A 16,246-nucleotide genomic window follows, 5' to 3' on the forward strand; every position below is an offset into this window, starting at 1 on the left:
ATACATAAAGTTACTGCCCTGTCTTCCTGTGAAGACCTTCAGTAGATTATCGAGTCCCTAAAAGGTCACAGTGGGAATTTTTTTGTTTCTGAAATACTTTTGCCTCACCTCAGTGAGTTTTACATTCCCTCTGATCCATAGAAAACAGGCTGAGCTGTATTATGACGTAGTTTTACTTATCATGTAATAGACTGCTGCTGGTTGTGACCACAGCATGTAGACGCAGCCTCAGCTGTGGGCGGCTCAGGTACAAATCTGCAGCATTGCAGTGGAACCGATAGTTAACCTGTAGTAGAGTTGCAACAATTAGATGATTGATTGAATCAGTTACCACTATTTTGATAATCAATGTTTTTTTGTTGTTTTTAACAAATAATATCCAATTTCTGATCTCGGCTTCTTAATTTGTAATATTTTCTCCAGCGCTGCAATGATTAATCAGTTAGTTGTTGACTGTTAATCGCTAATTCGTTTGTTGATTGATCATGCTACTTTTCCCAAAAAGAATCCAATAGATTGACTGATTAGTTGTCAACTATTAAATTAATCACTAACTGTTTTTCATAATCAGTTGAGTGTTTTTTCTCATGAAAAACATCAATATTCTGATTTCTTAAATGGGAACTATGTCCCTTAGAGCTGCAACAATTAGATTAATTGATTAATTGTTTTGTTTTTTTCCCCACAAAATATATCCAAATTCTGATTTCAGCTTCTTAAATATAAATATTTTCTAATTCCCTCTGACAGCAAATTGAATAAACAGACATTTGAAGACATCACCTTAGTATTTTGGAAACTGTAATCAATAGTTTGTGACATTTTATGGACTAAACAACTAATCAGTTAATTTAGAAAATTACTGCAGTAAAGATAATTAGTTAACCTAACCTCTCTCACAGACTACACTGAAAAGAAATTAGAACATGAGCACTGACTTTGGTTATTTTTGCATTTCCTTATGTAACTGTCAAGTTGGACGGAAACTGTTTCATGCACTTTGCAACCTGCGACTAGTTGCATGAAAGTATCACCACATGAAGCCAACCTGAGGGTCAAATCATCTCTAATTTTGCAGCGTCTGCAGAATATTTCCCTAAACCGAGAGTAAATTATAAGTGAACTGGAGTAGACAAACACACTAACTGTTCTATGGCTCCGAGGAATGCAGAAAATACTGCAAGGAAATGTAAAAGAAGTTCAGTTAAAATCCCCACCATGACCCTTCAGGGGCTCTGTAGTAGTTTGGCCACTAAAGAAAGATACAAACATACTGACTTGTACACTTAAAAGTAACCCCTTTCCCACATATTTGACAATTTTTTGAGCCAACTATAAGAAACCCCCAGAGTTTCTGTTAAAACACCAATTACTATGATTGAGTTGTGAACTATTTAAGAAATGTCGTTGTGCTATGTGTATATTTGAATTCTGGAAGGTTTAAATTATTGTCTTAATTTTCCTGTTCTCAACAAACAAACGGCTGCTGCTGGACTCAGTTTCACGGGAAAAACTTGCTGCATGTAGTTCAGTATCCTCGAGATTCGTACATCAGTCTGAACGGTGTGTAGGAGCAGTTTGACTGGTGCAGCTAATAGACTGGCTATATTTTGTTAAGACATAAGAGCGAGCTGACGACCTTTAAACAGTGTTCTCTGCTAAGATGAGTCTGCAGTCATTGTGATATTTATTGATTCACAGGTGGTCACTGATGGCGGGATGGGGCTGTTAGTCAGCGTACTGTTCATCTGGATAGTGGAGGAGGGAAACGTGTGATGTGTGACAGCAGGAGCTGCGTTACCAGTGATTGGGGGAAGAACAAAGTCAGACGGGGGCAGAGTTGCAGCGGGAAACGCACCCGGCAGGTTGAGAGGTGGCAGACCTGTGGAGCACAACACAAACAAAAACTGTTACCTACTAATGTAAGTCATTACCCAAAGTAGAGTAAGACATTGTGTCATTTTGCTGACTTTTCTTTGTTCAGATGTGGTGGGAAAAAAAAATATATTTAAAATTCCTTTTTTTCCTCATTGCTTCAATCTCTTGAGCGCTACAAGATTTTTCCTTTCCTTTTTTTTTAGCACTGATATGTACCCTGCTGTTACACTGTCAAGTTTTGATTATTGTTTTTATGCCCTGACGACTGTCATTTACATTTTCAAATTCTTCCTTAAAAAGCATTTGTATGTTAGCAGGTGTGATATTACCGCCGGTAAGCTACAGGCAGGGGTGGAGAGAAAAAGAAAAATCTGTCAGAATTGCAATTTTGCCTTTGATTTTGCTCAATTTGATTTAATTTTGAAATTGTCTCACCTTTAATTTATACATTTGTTTCTACAAGCCTAGTGAGGAGCTGGAGATAATCTGTATTTATATTACTGTAATAAAAAATTCCCACAGAAAACCAAAAACCAACTACGCATCATAGGTGTGATGATTTCAATTCTAAATCAAAGTGGTGGTGAAATGAGTTACTTTTACTGCATTTTCAAGACATTATTTAAATTTTTACCACATCTCCTTAGTTTTGTCCCAAAAAAGATAAGGCGGTTACATCACAAATGATACCATGAAGCTTCTCTTTTTAATTTAAGAAGAATTTGTAAATGTAAATAAGAGCTGTCATTGCATAAGAACAATGATCTGTTGCTCTTAACAAAGAAAGACTTGATATGGTACAGCTGTCAGTGCTGAGAAAAAAAAAAAAACGAATCGTGATCTTAAAGTCAAAAATCAAATCAGATCGTTTTGAGAATCGTGACACCCCTAAACTTTCCCAGCCTGTCTGAAACACCTGACTGTGAATCCATTTGTTCCATATAAAGTTATACCTTGAAGGAATATTTAATTTAAACAACATTGTCTGTAACAGCTGGGTACTGTAGTTTTTTATCAAATGTTACTCAAACAAGAGCAAATGGTGGATTGAACTGTTGTAAAAAGCAGATTTTAAATTCCTCAGTATTTACAGCAGCACAGTGGTGTGTATGAGATTAAATCAAATTAATCTGTAGTGCTCATCTACATCTCCATGAAATGTCACCCTGTGCTACACACTGGTGTATTTTAAATAGATTTAATGGGATTTGTGGACAAAAAGGAAAATTACAGAATAACAGCAGACGAAAAGGCCGTTTACAAGAAGAACTTCAGTTTTTAAAATGGTATGTTTATAGTTAAAATTGGTCTGACGCAAGTATGTGGTGGAGTCCAGACATCCACTTGAGTTAAAGTTGTAGTTCTTGGTGTGAACGGCTCTTTATCCATGAAGATGATTTACTACTAACTCAAGCACACTCCAGAGAACAAAACCATACCTGCAGGCTGTAATCCAGCAGCTCCAGGTGGCAGCACTTTGCTCATGTCTGGCAAGGTGATATTTAGATTTGGTAAATTAGGAAAAGGTGGAAGAAATCCAGGTAAGGACGTCAAACCTGTGCAACAAACGTCACATAGATTAGACGCTGCCAAGTTTGCAGGTGAGTGTCACATCAGTTAGGCTTTCAGAGCAGCAGAGGGGTGTACTACGAAGCGAGATTAACCTGGTTTTTAAACTGGCTATATCACCATGGTAACCAATGCTGCGCACATAACCTGCTCCGGAGGACGTTAAGTTCATAGTTTAATTAATAATTTCTAATTTCTTTCCTGACTGTGCTCTTTATGAGAGAGATAAATTCTCAGATGAGGGACGATGTTTTATATTATTAGTAAAATGATGTCACCATGGGAACAGTTAGTGATGTAGAAAATGCGTATTTATTTTAATGCTTGGTCCTGATTTTCTGCCAAGTCCATTTTACACTGCTGGTGTTACAGCTAATAGAAAACATTAAAATAATTTTGATTGAATATTCTGTGTGATAGATACCAACAGACGGATCAGTTTTCTAACTTTGATTTGGCCAAAAGCTGACGTGGCTTCCACATGCCCTTCATTTTGGGACGGTGTCCTAAATGCACTTTTTGAGTATAATGTATAAATATGCTATTTCAAATCTAAGTTTAAGAGTTCTAATGTGCAGCTGTAACAGCAGGCATCGAGAGTGCATTAAGTGGTACCATAAATATATTAGCTTACAAATTTACACAATTAGTAATTTTCTGCCAGCATTCCTCTTATTTGCAGCAACAGTGTTGCTTTTTGCCATTTAGAAAAAAGCATTTGATACTCACAGCTCTCTCTTATAACAACCTACTCCTCTTGACTGAAGTAGGTGGCATGTGATCAGCCCATTTTATGTGGAAGAAAAGTCAAATGATGCACTAAACGCCCCCTTTTCTGGGAACACGCACAGAGCCTGATGACAGAAACCTGGGTTAAAAAAAGCTGTGAATCTTTGGAGGAACTTGGTACATTTCCTCTGCAGCGATCAGGGTCTAAATTAAGTTGTGGGGACATTATTTTACCCCCTGGTAGTCCCTGCTCGGGGATTACTTTTTTCCAAAAGTACAGGTACAGGAAGTATGGAGGCGGGGCTCGCAGCACTGAACGTTTCTGCTTGGCCGAGTGCTCGCGGCATTTTATTTCAGCCACCGTTTTTAAAAATCAGCAGCTGAAAACAGTTTGTTTTGAGCTCAGTGTGATTTGACTAAAGGAACCTTTTAGTTCCTGGGATTATAAATTCCAACTACTCTGGGTGCAAACGCAGCTAAAGAATGCTGATAACCATTGTGGTGATACCTGATAGCTTTAACAGGGGTTGTATGTTTTGTAAAACCAGCTAACGCAAAGAAAGCCTGACAATGTTGAGCTTGCTTTGTAGTACAGCCCCCTGGTTTTGGCACCACACCTCCCAAAATTATGTGTACTAACCTGGTAGTGTAGCAGCAGGATTGACAGACAGGGGGACGCTGTGTGAGGAGGGGACTTCACTGGTCAGTGGGACAGTAGGAACTCCTGGAAGAATTTTTAACAGAACTGTTATTGATATGTTGTAAATTAACAGAACAACCATGAGCAGAGGTATTTAAATGTACTGTTGTACTTTTTTTTTTAGTTCTTCATGCAACATATTGATGTCTAATGGGAAAATACAATCTTCTGTATATCGCATCATCTACAGATTTTATATCTTTGCCAACCTCACATCAACTCAGGATGGGAACAGGATGTTTTTAAGAGTCAGAGATGATAATGTACCTGTCTGCAGATTGCTAACAACAGCAGTCGGGTTAGAGCTGACTGATAAAGCAGCGAGAGACGGCTCTAATCCAGTTGATGCAGAAGACGACACAGCAACTGGAACGGTTGGAATGACAGCAGAGAGATGGACCTGATAACCAAAATGACCTCGTCTCAATAAACACTCCCAAGATCTGGAACCAAGACGACTTCAAAATAATGTTTTGGGTCTAGATGACTTTATTTTACGTGCCAACTTACCTCTGTGAAGCCGTCTTTAGGTGGAGGAGCTGCTTCACTGGCAGTCTGTGCAGAGAAACGGCTCTTCTTGCCCTCAGCAAACGGCAGTGTAGGTATCCTGTGCAGGTAGCCGTAACCGATGCCACATCCTAGACTGAAGAGACAGTAAACACCGTGAGGGAAAATGTTCAAAAAAAGATTACATGACTTCAAAATAAAATCTGCTGTAGGAAATCATGTGGTGTGATAGCTGCGACAGCAGGCAACAATTTAAAAACCTGTCCAGTCAGCGACTGTTTTACACAAAATGCTGTTGTTGTTGTCATTACACAGCTGGACTCAACAGCAAGTTTCCATTTAACATTTACTCACTGAAACTGGAAAAACGAGGCTAGTTTGTATAAATCCAGCAAAATAAAACAAAATGACTGTCTCTATTTTCTATTTTGAGGTTTTCATTTTTTAAATAAATGAATATAAATTTATGTCAATAGAAGGTTTGCTTGTGATTAGCTGGAGTCGCTGTGGTTACACCTACTGAGTGGAAAAAAAGACGACTGAGTTCAGTTTGAAAGCCATGAAAACACAAAACACACATCTACAATGAGAAAGAGCTGTTGTGTGATTGACTGCAAATAGATTCAAGAAGAAATCAGAGCAAAAAGAAAAGAAGCAAATGGATCGCTGCAATTCACAGAAACAACTGGAATCCAGGCACTGAAGCGTGGATTTGTTGTCACCATTTTGTGTCACGTATGTTGGTTCTCTGGTTAAAATCATACCTTATGTTATAAACTGTAATGACTAATGTTACTTATTAAATTTTCATTTTTGGGTGAACCACCTCTTTAAAAAAATCATTTCGTATAGATTCCTGCAAAAAAAAAAAAAAGTCACCACAGTCATTTTAACATGTTTTTCAAAATAAGATAATAATTTTTTTTCACCTCTAATACTGCAAATCATATCACAGCTGCAATATCAGTCAGAAAAATCCCTAATGCGAGGTCCCCAAAAGTAAGATCATCTCTAATGCCTCCTCAATGTCAGCTGATGGGAGATCAAAGTCCACGTTAAACAAAATTTTCCCAAAGACTGTTTCTGTCATTTTAGGTAGTTCTTATCAAGCTGATGTTTGTTAAAGTGGTCATTTTTTTTTATTTTGGTGCTATAAAAAGCGGGTTTCACACCCTGATTGACAGCTGAGCTCTGCTCACGGTTGAGTCAGTCGGCTGTGTGGGCGGGAACTCGATACCGCAGCTCCAACTCTGATCGCTACTGTTCAGACTGTGGCTCCATATGATGTCACCAGCGCAAGATGGCAGCGCTCGTATCGGGGATATTTTGGCTTCTAATTTTGTACAGTTGGAGGAAGTGGAGAGAAGTCGTCCATCTTTATTTTACAGCCAATGGTCCTGACCAACATCTGACAATTTTATCAATTATTAATTAAAATCAAGGGGCATTTATTGTTAAATTACGTTTTCTTGTTGTTTTTACATTTAAAGATTATGTTAAGGAGGTGTGGATTAGTCACACAGAAAAGGTTGAGGGCCAGATTTGTATGTGGACATTGTGGTTTAATTGGACTGTGTGTCCCAGAACAGACTATACAGTTTTCTAACTAATCGAAAACCAGGTCATACCAAAATTCATGGTGATGATGTCATACCTGCCCTCTCCTCCCCAGTCACAGTTTGGAGTGATGACCACCTCGCGGCAGTTGTCTGTATCTGTGTTGTAAACATAAAGCTTCAGCTCCTTCCCTTCATAGGTTTCGACAATGGAGAAAAGATCTTCACTCTGTTCAAAGAGCAGAGACACACAGCAAGTCAACTTGTCGACATCTTTAAAGGGATAGTTCAAATTATCTGAAGCGGGGTTGTATGAGGTAAGTTTGGCACACAGCCAGTTTGGAAAAGCAGTAAAAATACCAGTGTGAGAAGCTAAGCAATGTGCTGCTGTGGACTCGCCTAAAAACAAAATCTATGTCAGTTTAGTTGTGTGCTATATTTTGAATATTTTTAACGCTTTACCATGCAGTCAAATAGCTTTTTCTGACGGGAAACAGCTGTTGTGAAAGACAAATATCGCTCTCTCCATAGCAACCAGACTCCCCTGGCAAAAACAATAATTGGACCTTGCAGACCACCAGAGTTCTTGGTGCACAGCTGCCTCGATCTGTTTGTTTGTTTCTGTTTTTGTGGGACTTCAGTGAAACTCAAATGTCCTTTTAAAACACAGAAGTGACACAATAACACAAACAAACTAACTGATCGAGACAGCGGTAGATTAACAACTCCCATTTTCTTCAAGGTTAAACTACTGTCAGGGTTCTGACACCTTTTCCCTCGTCAAATTCAAATTCACTTTTTCAGGCATTTTCAAGGTGCATTTTAAGGGTTTTCCAGTACCTTAAATCAGGCCTTTAAATTTATATATATAGTGTATTCTCAAAATGATTAGCCTTCATCACATTAAATCAGATTGGAGCTACAACAGTGAATCATTTAGTATTTGACTATTAAATTAATCACCAACTATTAATTATTCTATTATTCAATTAATCAATTAATTGGTTTGAGTCCTGTCCAAATTCTGAAAAAAATGTCTAAATTCTCTGATTTCAGCTTCTTAACTGTGAACATTTTCTGGTTTCTTTTTCTCCTCTGTGACAGTAACAACAACTAATGAATTAATCGAGAAAATAACCAACAGATTAATCAATAATGAAAATAATCATTAGTTGCAGCCCTAATTCAGATGTTAATTTTGCTAAAACAACCAAAATTATGTTTCACAGTAGAATTCTAGGACAGACTGACAAATTGTCAATTTGTCAGATAGAGATTTATTACAAAAGTAATGCAATTAAAAAACTAAAATTCATTTTTCTGCTGACCCTGTCCACAGGAGGTCATTGCTTAGCTTCCTATATGGTTCTCCTGCTGCTTCTCCAAACTGCGGGCATATCGACAGCCATGTACTGTAATACACCGACTATGAATAAGTACACCATACTACACCCCCAGTCAGCATTACTGCAAAGCAAATACCTCGTTCATGACGGTGTCGGCTCCTATGATGTAGTCAGCGTGGGCCCTCAAACCAGCCACAGCTGCAGGAGAGTTTGGCTCCACCTCCTGGACTCACACAACATGTATAAACACATCAGGTGAGAGCATTAACCTCTTAAACAAGCTTATTATTTTACACGTCTTGCGCTGTTACTTTTGAGCGGAGCTGATTAAACATCCAAAACACACTCACCAAGACGTGCCAGACATTTTCATTGGCTCCTTCGAAGCTGCAGAAGCGAATGCTGACCCCCAGAAGCCCCTGGCCGCCCCACATGTTGCTGGGTATGACGGTTGTCTCCCTCACTGCCAGACTTTTGCTGCTGTACAACAGCATCTTGACGGGCCTCTCCACGTTCATCTTCAGTATCTCTTTTAGGGTGTCATTGTCCCTGTTCTATCAGGGGTCAAAACGTTAAAATCACTGAGACTAACTAAAGTAGATCCAAAGGCTGCAGCAAGTTTTATTATTGACATTCTAGTAAACTTACCAGTCTTGTGTCACAAATGGATATGATGAAATCAAAGAAGGGCTCCAGTCCTGCACGGTGACCGGGGGAATTCTCCTGCACCTGTAAAAAATACAGCATCAAAAAGATAAGACAACAGACAGTAAAAGACGGGAAAAACATCACCTGGCCAAACGAATCTCAATTTCTGTTGCAACATGCATCCACAAGCCTCAACAGTCACCAGGGGCCACATTTATAAACTATAGCTGAAAAAAAAAAACATATTTAGAAAAGAAGGTGCAATGTGAATGTACGCAGCTCATGCATGCTTCAGACCAATTTCATATTTCTTTTTGTTTAGGCCTATATTTCAGCCATCATTTTCCAGTGATAAGTATCTTTTAATTTTATCTTTAATTGATGAGCACTTTATGAATCTGTTTCAATTTCAGCTCAATAAATTAAGTATTGGTCATCCTTCTGAAATTGTAAATACAGAGAAACTGTAACACTTGAATGATTTTTCTGATCTTCATTACTACTACTACTACTACTACTACTACTGTGTGTTTTTTATTTTTAACTCGAGTGAAATGCCTCAGCTAAAATGTGAGGCATTTTTTGTTTGTATAGAAATTCAAAAAAAAGAAGAAAACAATCAAAAGAGATGAACTATGGTAAATTATGGTTATTTTAAACCATTATTGATTGAATTTACAGAACAAAATACTGTATCATGACAAAGTGTACTGTTACCATTTTTACCAAATACATCAATATTGATATCACCAAAATATTGTAGGGATAACTATTGGTGACATTCACAAAATATTAACACAATCAGATTTTTTTTTTTTATAAATAAACAGCAGTGATGTTGATATAATGATTAATTGGGTAGTCAAATAATACAACAGTCTGGTAAGTTCAGACAATTTCACCACTTTACTGTAATACAGTCTTATCAGTCTTACAGTCATATCACAATATAACAATACCCAAAATTCATAGCAACATCTACTCTTATATCATGATACCATATAATATCGATTTGTTGCCCAGCCCTAACAGCATGTCGGGGCTTTAGGAGACCTGGATTACACCAGATGAGCAGTATGAAGCCATTCTGTGTTTTGTTTGGTTGGTTTTCCGTTTGAAAACTGGTCACCCTTCATTTAAATTGTTTGGGAGATTCTGCAACGCTGTTTTCCGGTGAACTAAAAAACTAAAACCTTCAATCTGCATGAGGGTGAGTACATTTTTGGGTGAACTATTCCTTTAAGTACAGACTTTCAGAAAAAGAGCCTGTCTTGGCCTCAGAGCTGTAAGTTGAGTCTCACTGCTTTAACCTATGAGGAAAGTAATCTTTCACATACAGCCAAAATAATCAACTATGACATCATTGCATGGCTTTTTAAAATGCTTAACTCCGATTGGTCAATTCCAACATTCAAAGGTCTGTTATTTCTTTATAACTAATAATAAATAAACTGTTGCTATGAAGAACAGACCGTTGCTATGGACACAGTTCTGAGCACACAGACTCTGGAGGAACAAAAAGGTCATTGTTAAATCTCTCAAATCATTTTAAAATTAATATTTTGTGTTAAATTGTTAATTTTTTTTGGTTCATAATCACAGTGCACAGTGAGAAGGTCACAAATGCAAAACAAAGCCATAAAATCATTTTAAAATTAATATTTTGTTTCACATTACTTACTTTTTTTTTCCATTATTGTGAAATAAACTCCTTCAGGATGATTTAAGACCATCTTGCATCATCCTGTCAGGTTTTATTTCACAATAATGACCTGCTCACTGGACATTATCCTTTAGCCACATGGCAAAGGGGTGAAAAAGGTGACATTTATTCATTGCTTAGCTTCTGTTCCTGGGGTCCGTGTTATTTAAAAATAAAGATTACACGCGGATCTTCACTAGGAACACGTTACTAACCACACCGGTTATTCTAGTGTGGACACTAATTCATATCCTGGGAGAGGCGTTCACTGACAGCTCCGACAACAGACAACTCACCTGATAGCGTCAATGACAGCGCGCGATTGAATATTATTCAGCCATGTCAAGTCGTGTAATTCATACAGCTTAGCAACACCATACAAAAACGCAATCAAATAACTGTCATTCAATGAATATAAGTGTCAGTATTTAGCTGCAGAACTTGGTGAGTGAAACGTTAGCTAGCTGCAGCTAACAGCAGGTCTGTGCCTCTTTCTCACAGACAGACTTCACAGTAAAAACGCTGCGTCTCTCCGGCTCACGCATGAAAACTGCTCTTACTCTGAGGACGTGGTAGCCTTCAGTTCCTCCACCCGGTATCTCGACGCTCTGAGACCCTCCCATGTCTCCCTGAATGTGTCGGTCAGGGTGGGCTAGCTGTCTTTTTTTTGGTTAGCAGGTGATTCTCCAGCCGACCATCAGTGCTGTGTTTTCCTGCGGTTCCTGTTTCCGCGCACTTCCGCGGAGGTGTAACCCTCTGATGACTACACAGATGTCTGCTGCAAGGCTCACCTGCTTTAAAGCACGTTGATCATCACCCAGGTTTATAAATTAGAAAGGATTTTGCAAATTGTAAGGCTGCTTCAGGCTCCCCAAATGCCCCAAGTGCACTTCATATCTGCTTGCATTTCATATTGGATATTTGCATGGAAATTCCTCAAAATACCAGTGATAGAAAAAGTATTCAGATCCCCTAATTAAGTAAAAGTTGGGCACAAATACCATACTGTACTCCATTAGAATCAAAAGTCATGCATTAAAAGGGATACTTAAGTAAAAGTATGTAAGTATAATCAGGAAAATGTACATAAAGTATTAAAATTAAAAGTAATCAATGCATAAAAATGTCCCCTGTCACTGGTATACTATTATATATTATATCATTAGATTATTTACATAAGATATTCATTTATTAGTCCCACAACATTGGGTAGTGTTGCAGCATCAAATATATGTATGTGTATGTATATATATATATAATGCACTTAATTACTTTCTACTGTTGAAAAAAAAAATACAATTTTAATTAGAAATTGGCCTGATTGTGGGCTTATGTCAAAATCTAGGGTTGGACCATAATTATTTCAGGCTATATTGTGTTCAAATGTTGCATATTCTTAAAGAAATGTGTCTTTAACAAATTTACCGTAAAAAAATCTTGCAGAAAACCTGGTGGCCTCTGATCTGCCGTGTGCAATGGAAACTTCGCCAGGAGTAAATTTTTGCAGAAAACATTTTACTTTTTCCTTCTAATTGATTGTTTTTTATAGGCATCATTACTTTGAAGATAACAGCTTATTCAAAACATGATGATGATGATGATGATAATACTCAATATACAGTTTGACTTAGCACCGGATAAAACACTGAAATGTCAAAATGCATCAATAATTCATAATGTGGTATTCTTCATAATAACTACTTCAGTTTTGCTGATGTAGAAAAACGACACCTTCTCTTAAACTTTCTGGAAGATGAGGAACGAGCCTCTCAGCCAGTAACATCCTGTCACCATCTGTAACCATTAACATAGCAGAGCAATCTCAGATAACCAAAGTTTTATTATTCAGATCCCACCTGCTTTTGATTGGATCATGTAATCACGTCAGAGCAGGAACGGGAGCCAGGGAAGACGTGAGAGAACAAAATTGTCTCTTGGATCAAAATGTGATAGTAAGGGACATCAGTGCTATAAAGATCATGGGCTCAAGGAGTAGATTAATGTATATGTAGCTGAATATCTCTGTAGTGCAGCGGCTCTTATCAAATAATTTGAAATAAACCAGCTCAGCATTGTGATTCTCCTCATCAATCATCAGTTATCCTGTCAGTCTATTAGCTCACCTTGATTTCATCTGTCTGCAGGCTGCTGCTTCAGGCTTAAAATGCTAATTTCAAGAGAGGAGATCAGGCACTGGTGTGACATATCCTGACAAGTAGATTTTATTCTTGATATTGCAGCCTGAACCAACACTGTGATTCATATTATCACTTTAGAATAATGAGTATTATTATTTTACCCTTTGTCTTCTGTTTAAAATGTGCAAACAGTGACAGGTAAAAAAGGCAATTCCTATTCATGTGACTATTATCTAAATATGTCTAAAAGTCACCACATTGATATGACTTTTCAAAATTACACATTTCTTAAAGGGATAGTTCACCCAAAAATGAAAATTCAGTCATTATGTATTCACCCTCATGCCAATAGAAGGTCAGGTTTAGTTTTTTAGTCTGCAAAACACTGCTGGAGTTTCACAGGAAAGGAAATTTTCCACAAATTTGCCACATGCCACATTGACTAAAATGTTATCTACACCATGTTTTTAGCCTGAATCTTCACAGTAGATCCTTAGCTTGGAGCCACATTCACATTCACTTGCACGTGCACACTGTCTGAACTGGGTGTGTGTGGTGCGACGGCGTGCAAACAGCATGTCGGGGCTTTATGAGACTTGGATCATGACAGACAAGCAGTATCGAAGTTCCTGCATCAACACTAAAACCTCAATAATTCACCACAAAATTGCAACAACATCTCTGGAGACACTGATGCAGCGACACATATTTATGTTTCAGCTTCACGAGACACTAGAAACATGAGCTGCTGTGAGGAGCTCAAGATAAAGATAAAATAAAATAAACTTCATTGATCCCACATCGGGGAAATTCATTTGTTACAGCAGCATGAGGATCAAAAGTAGAGGCTGAAAAACAGTGAGTGATAAATAAAAAAAAACTATTAAAACACACACACACACACACACACACACACACACACACACACACACACACATACACACACATATACAGTATATCATGTAAATAGAACTGAAGCGATAAGTTGATTAATTGATTAGAAAATTGTCAACTAATGTGATGATAATTTATGTCATCTTTATAAAAATACTAAACCTTTGATGGGAATTAAGCAGGGTTAGAAGTAACTAATTACAAATACTCAAATTACTACAAGTACATAGTTTTTAGGTGTACTTGTACTTTTATGAGTAGATTTTCAAGTATGCACTTTTATTCGCACTTAAGTATGCATTACAAGATGTAATCTACTTAGTTACTTTTTAAAACCATAGTTGAGCACTGAATACAATTTCAATTAATATTCTTTTATTTAAACCTTTGATCTGCATTTTAGTAGCCAATCAGGTGATCTGATCACAAACAGGCCAATGAAAACAGGACATGTGGAAGAAAAACAAAACAAAACACTTGCAGCAGCACATATTTGGAGTAAGGATGTTAATCATTAACATTTAATTCCTGTTAAGAATTTAACCAATTAAAAATGTACTCATTGATATTTAATCAATAAACATGGCGGTAATTTGCACCTTATTTGATATTGTTTTGTCTGACGGAGCCATTTGTTGAAAATGAGGGGAAAAATGTGTTTTGCAACTTATAAATTATTAACGATTAATCAACTGTTAGTGTTTTCATTCAGGAAAACGCACCCTAATTCAGAGAGGTGTCTGTGACATCAACAGTTAACAGTGACTATTACTCTGAGTAGGTTTTGCAACAAATATTTTGTACTTTTACTTGTAATTGAGTAATATTTTAGCAATGTAACAGTACTTTTTTTCCATCACTGGAATGAAGATGGGCATTTCCCTCTGTATTCTAATGTTTTATATAGAATGAGTTGTCAAGAAAATAATAAGCAGATTAATCAATAATAAAAAACAATCATTAGTTGCCTCCCTATTATCATTATCATTATCATAAAAACTTGAGTCACTCATCGTTCTGTACTGTAACAGATTTTCATAGCCATTATTTACCATCAGTGAGAAATATACGTTACATGGTGACACTTGCTCCTCGAAGAAGCAGATAAATAAACTCTGTATTTCAGCAGAAGCTTGCTGACGCCTTAAAACTCTGCGATCACTGCTGTGGATCGCTCCCTCAGATTTATACGTCTTCAGTCCTCCGAGGAATTTACAACTAAAGCTGCAAAGCACTGGACTCTATTTCAGGCGTTTTGCGCCACAGATACCAGGTCTGAGCAGGAGACGAGGAAGACATTAACAAAGAAGCGGTCAGAAATTAAAATGTCCATGATTTGATGAATACCAGCGGGTCCCGCACGTGCGCTGCGTTTCCACACAGTAAGCAAAGTCTCAGCGACAGACATCATAAGCTGTTACTGTCAGGGTTAGTTGCTTAATGTCGTGTCTGTGAGAGGTCATTTCTCGCAGGATGAAAGGGTTCTCTGATAAATACACGCTCTGTGCTGACATAACGTCCTGTGTGGTGCTGGGACGCAGAGATAAAATGCTAAATGAATTAGTGAAGCCGGCGTTAAGATGACAGAGCAGCAGAACCAAACAGCTGTACAAGCGGTTATCGCGTCACTATTGTTGTTATTGATCATTTTAATTTCGCCGACATCAAACACAAGGTTTCCTGTCCTGTCACACACTGACAAATGAACAAACTAACTAGAACCATAAAGGGTTCTTTGGCTTGTCCCCAGAACAGAAGCCTTTTTGGTTTCTAGAACTTTTTCTAAAGGTTCCATCTGGAACCCAACACAAAGGGTTATACATAGAACCCCCCATGAGAAAACTTTTTTGGTACAATGGTTCAAAGGTGCTCACAAGAACCCATCCAGGGGCTTCTTCCTAGTACCTTTTTATATTCCAATGGTTTTATCTAGAACCCAGCCAGGGGAGTCTACCACAAACCTTTTTTATTTTTCAAGGGTTTTATCTGGAACCCAAGCAGAATATTCTATGAGAACCTTTTTTATATTTCAAGGGTTTTATCCAAAACATTCTCAGGGGAATTTAAAGATTTTACAATATATTTCAATGGTGTTATCTAAAACTTTTAACGGTTCTACAAGAACCATTAAAATTCCAAGGGTTTTATCTTCGAAGCCACTCGAAGGATCTACCAAGAACCCTTTTATATTTCAATAGTTTTAGCTAGAACCCACCCATGGGGTTCTGCAAGAACTTTTTTATATGCCAAGGGTTTTATCTTGAAGCCAACCAGGGGGATCTACTGAGAACCTTTTTTTTATTCCAGGGGTTTTACCTAGAACTCATACTAGAACTATACTATAGAACTTAACAATACTACAACTATATTAGAACTTTTTTATATACCAAGTTTTTTTTTTATCCAGCACTTGCCCAGAGGGTTCTGCCAAGTACCATTTTATATTCCAAGGGTTTTTATCTAGAACCCACTCCGGATGTTCTACAAGACCCTTTAAATATTCCATGGTTTTTATCCAGAACCCATGCAGGGTGTTCTACTAAGAACCCTTTTACGTTCCAAGGGTTTTATGTAGAACC

The 16,246-nt window shown here is 37.6% G+C and overlaps 1 protein-coding gene across 1 annotated transcript; it reads right to left on the reverse strand.

The window, feature by feature from the left end:
• Positions 1-1,339: 1,339 nt before the first annotated feature.
• Positions 1,340-11,480, reverse strand: LOC146322985 (Golgi reassembly-stacking protein 2-like). The gene is made up of 10 exons (XM_084725161.1): positions 11,196-11,480; positions 8,934-9,014; positions 8,636-8,839; positions 8,422-8,508; positions 7,038-7,168; positions 5,387-5,519; positions 5,144-5,276; positions 4,817-4,900; positions 3,318-3,434; positions 1,340-1,882 (listed from the first exon to the last, which is right to left on the reverse strand). The coding sequence occupies exons 1-10, from the start codon at positions 11,256-11,258 to the stop codon at positions 1,659-1,661; spliced, it is 1,257 nt and encodes a 418-aa protein (XP_084581287.1). The 5' UTR covers positions 11,259-11,480; the 3' UTR covers positions 1,340-1,658.
• Between the last annotated feature and the right edge of the window lie 4,766 nt (positions 11,481-16,246).

The sequence above is a fragment of the Lutjanus erythropterus genome, chromosome 8, assembly GCF_056507025.1.
Source record: "Lutjanus erythropterus isolate fLutEry1 chromosome 8, fLutEry1.hap2, whole genome shotgun sequence".
Lineage (NCBI taxonomy): Eukaryota > Metazoa > Chordata > Actinopteri > Lutjaniformes > Lutjanidae > Lutjanus > Lutjanus erythropterus.

What these genes read in the sequence shown, in the direction of transcription:
- LOC146322985 (XM_084725161.1), bottom strand. Translation starts at nt 11,258, where the DNA reads ATGGGAGGGTCTCAGAGCGTCGAGATACCGGGTGGAGGAACTGAAGGC. An exon ending in GACTGGGGAGGAGAGGGCAG is followed by an intron (nt 5,520 to 7,037) that starts GTATGACATCAT and finishes CTGTCTCTTCAG; the next exon opens with TCTAGGATGTGGCATCGGTT. An exon ending in TGTTAGCAATCTGCAGACAG is followed by an intron (nt 4,901 to 5,143) that starts GTACATTATCAT and finishes AAATTCTTCCAG; the next exon opens with GAGTTCCTACTGTCCCACTG.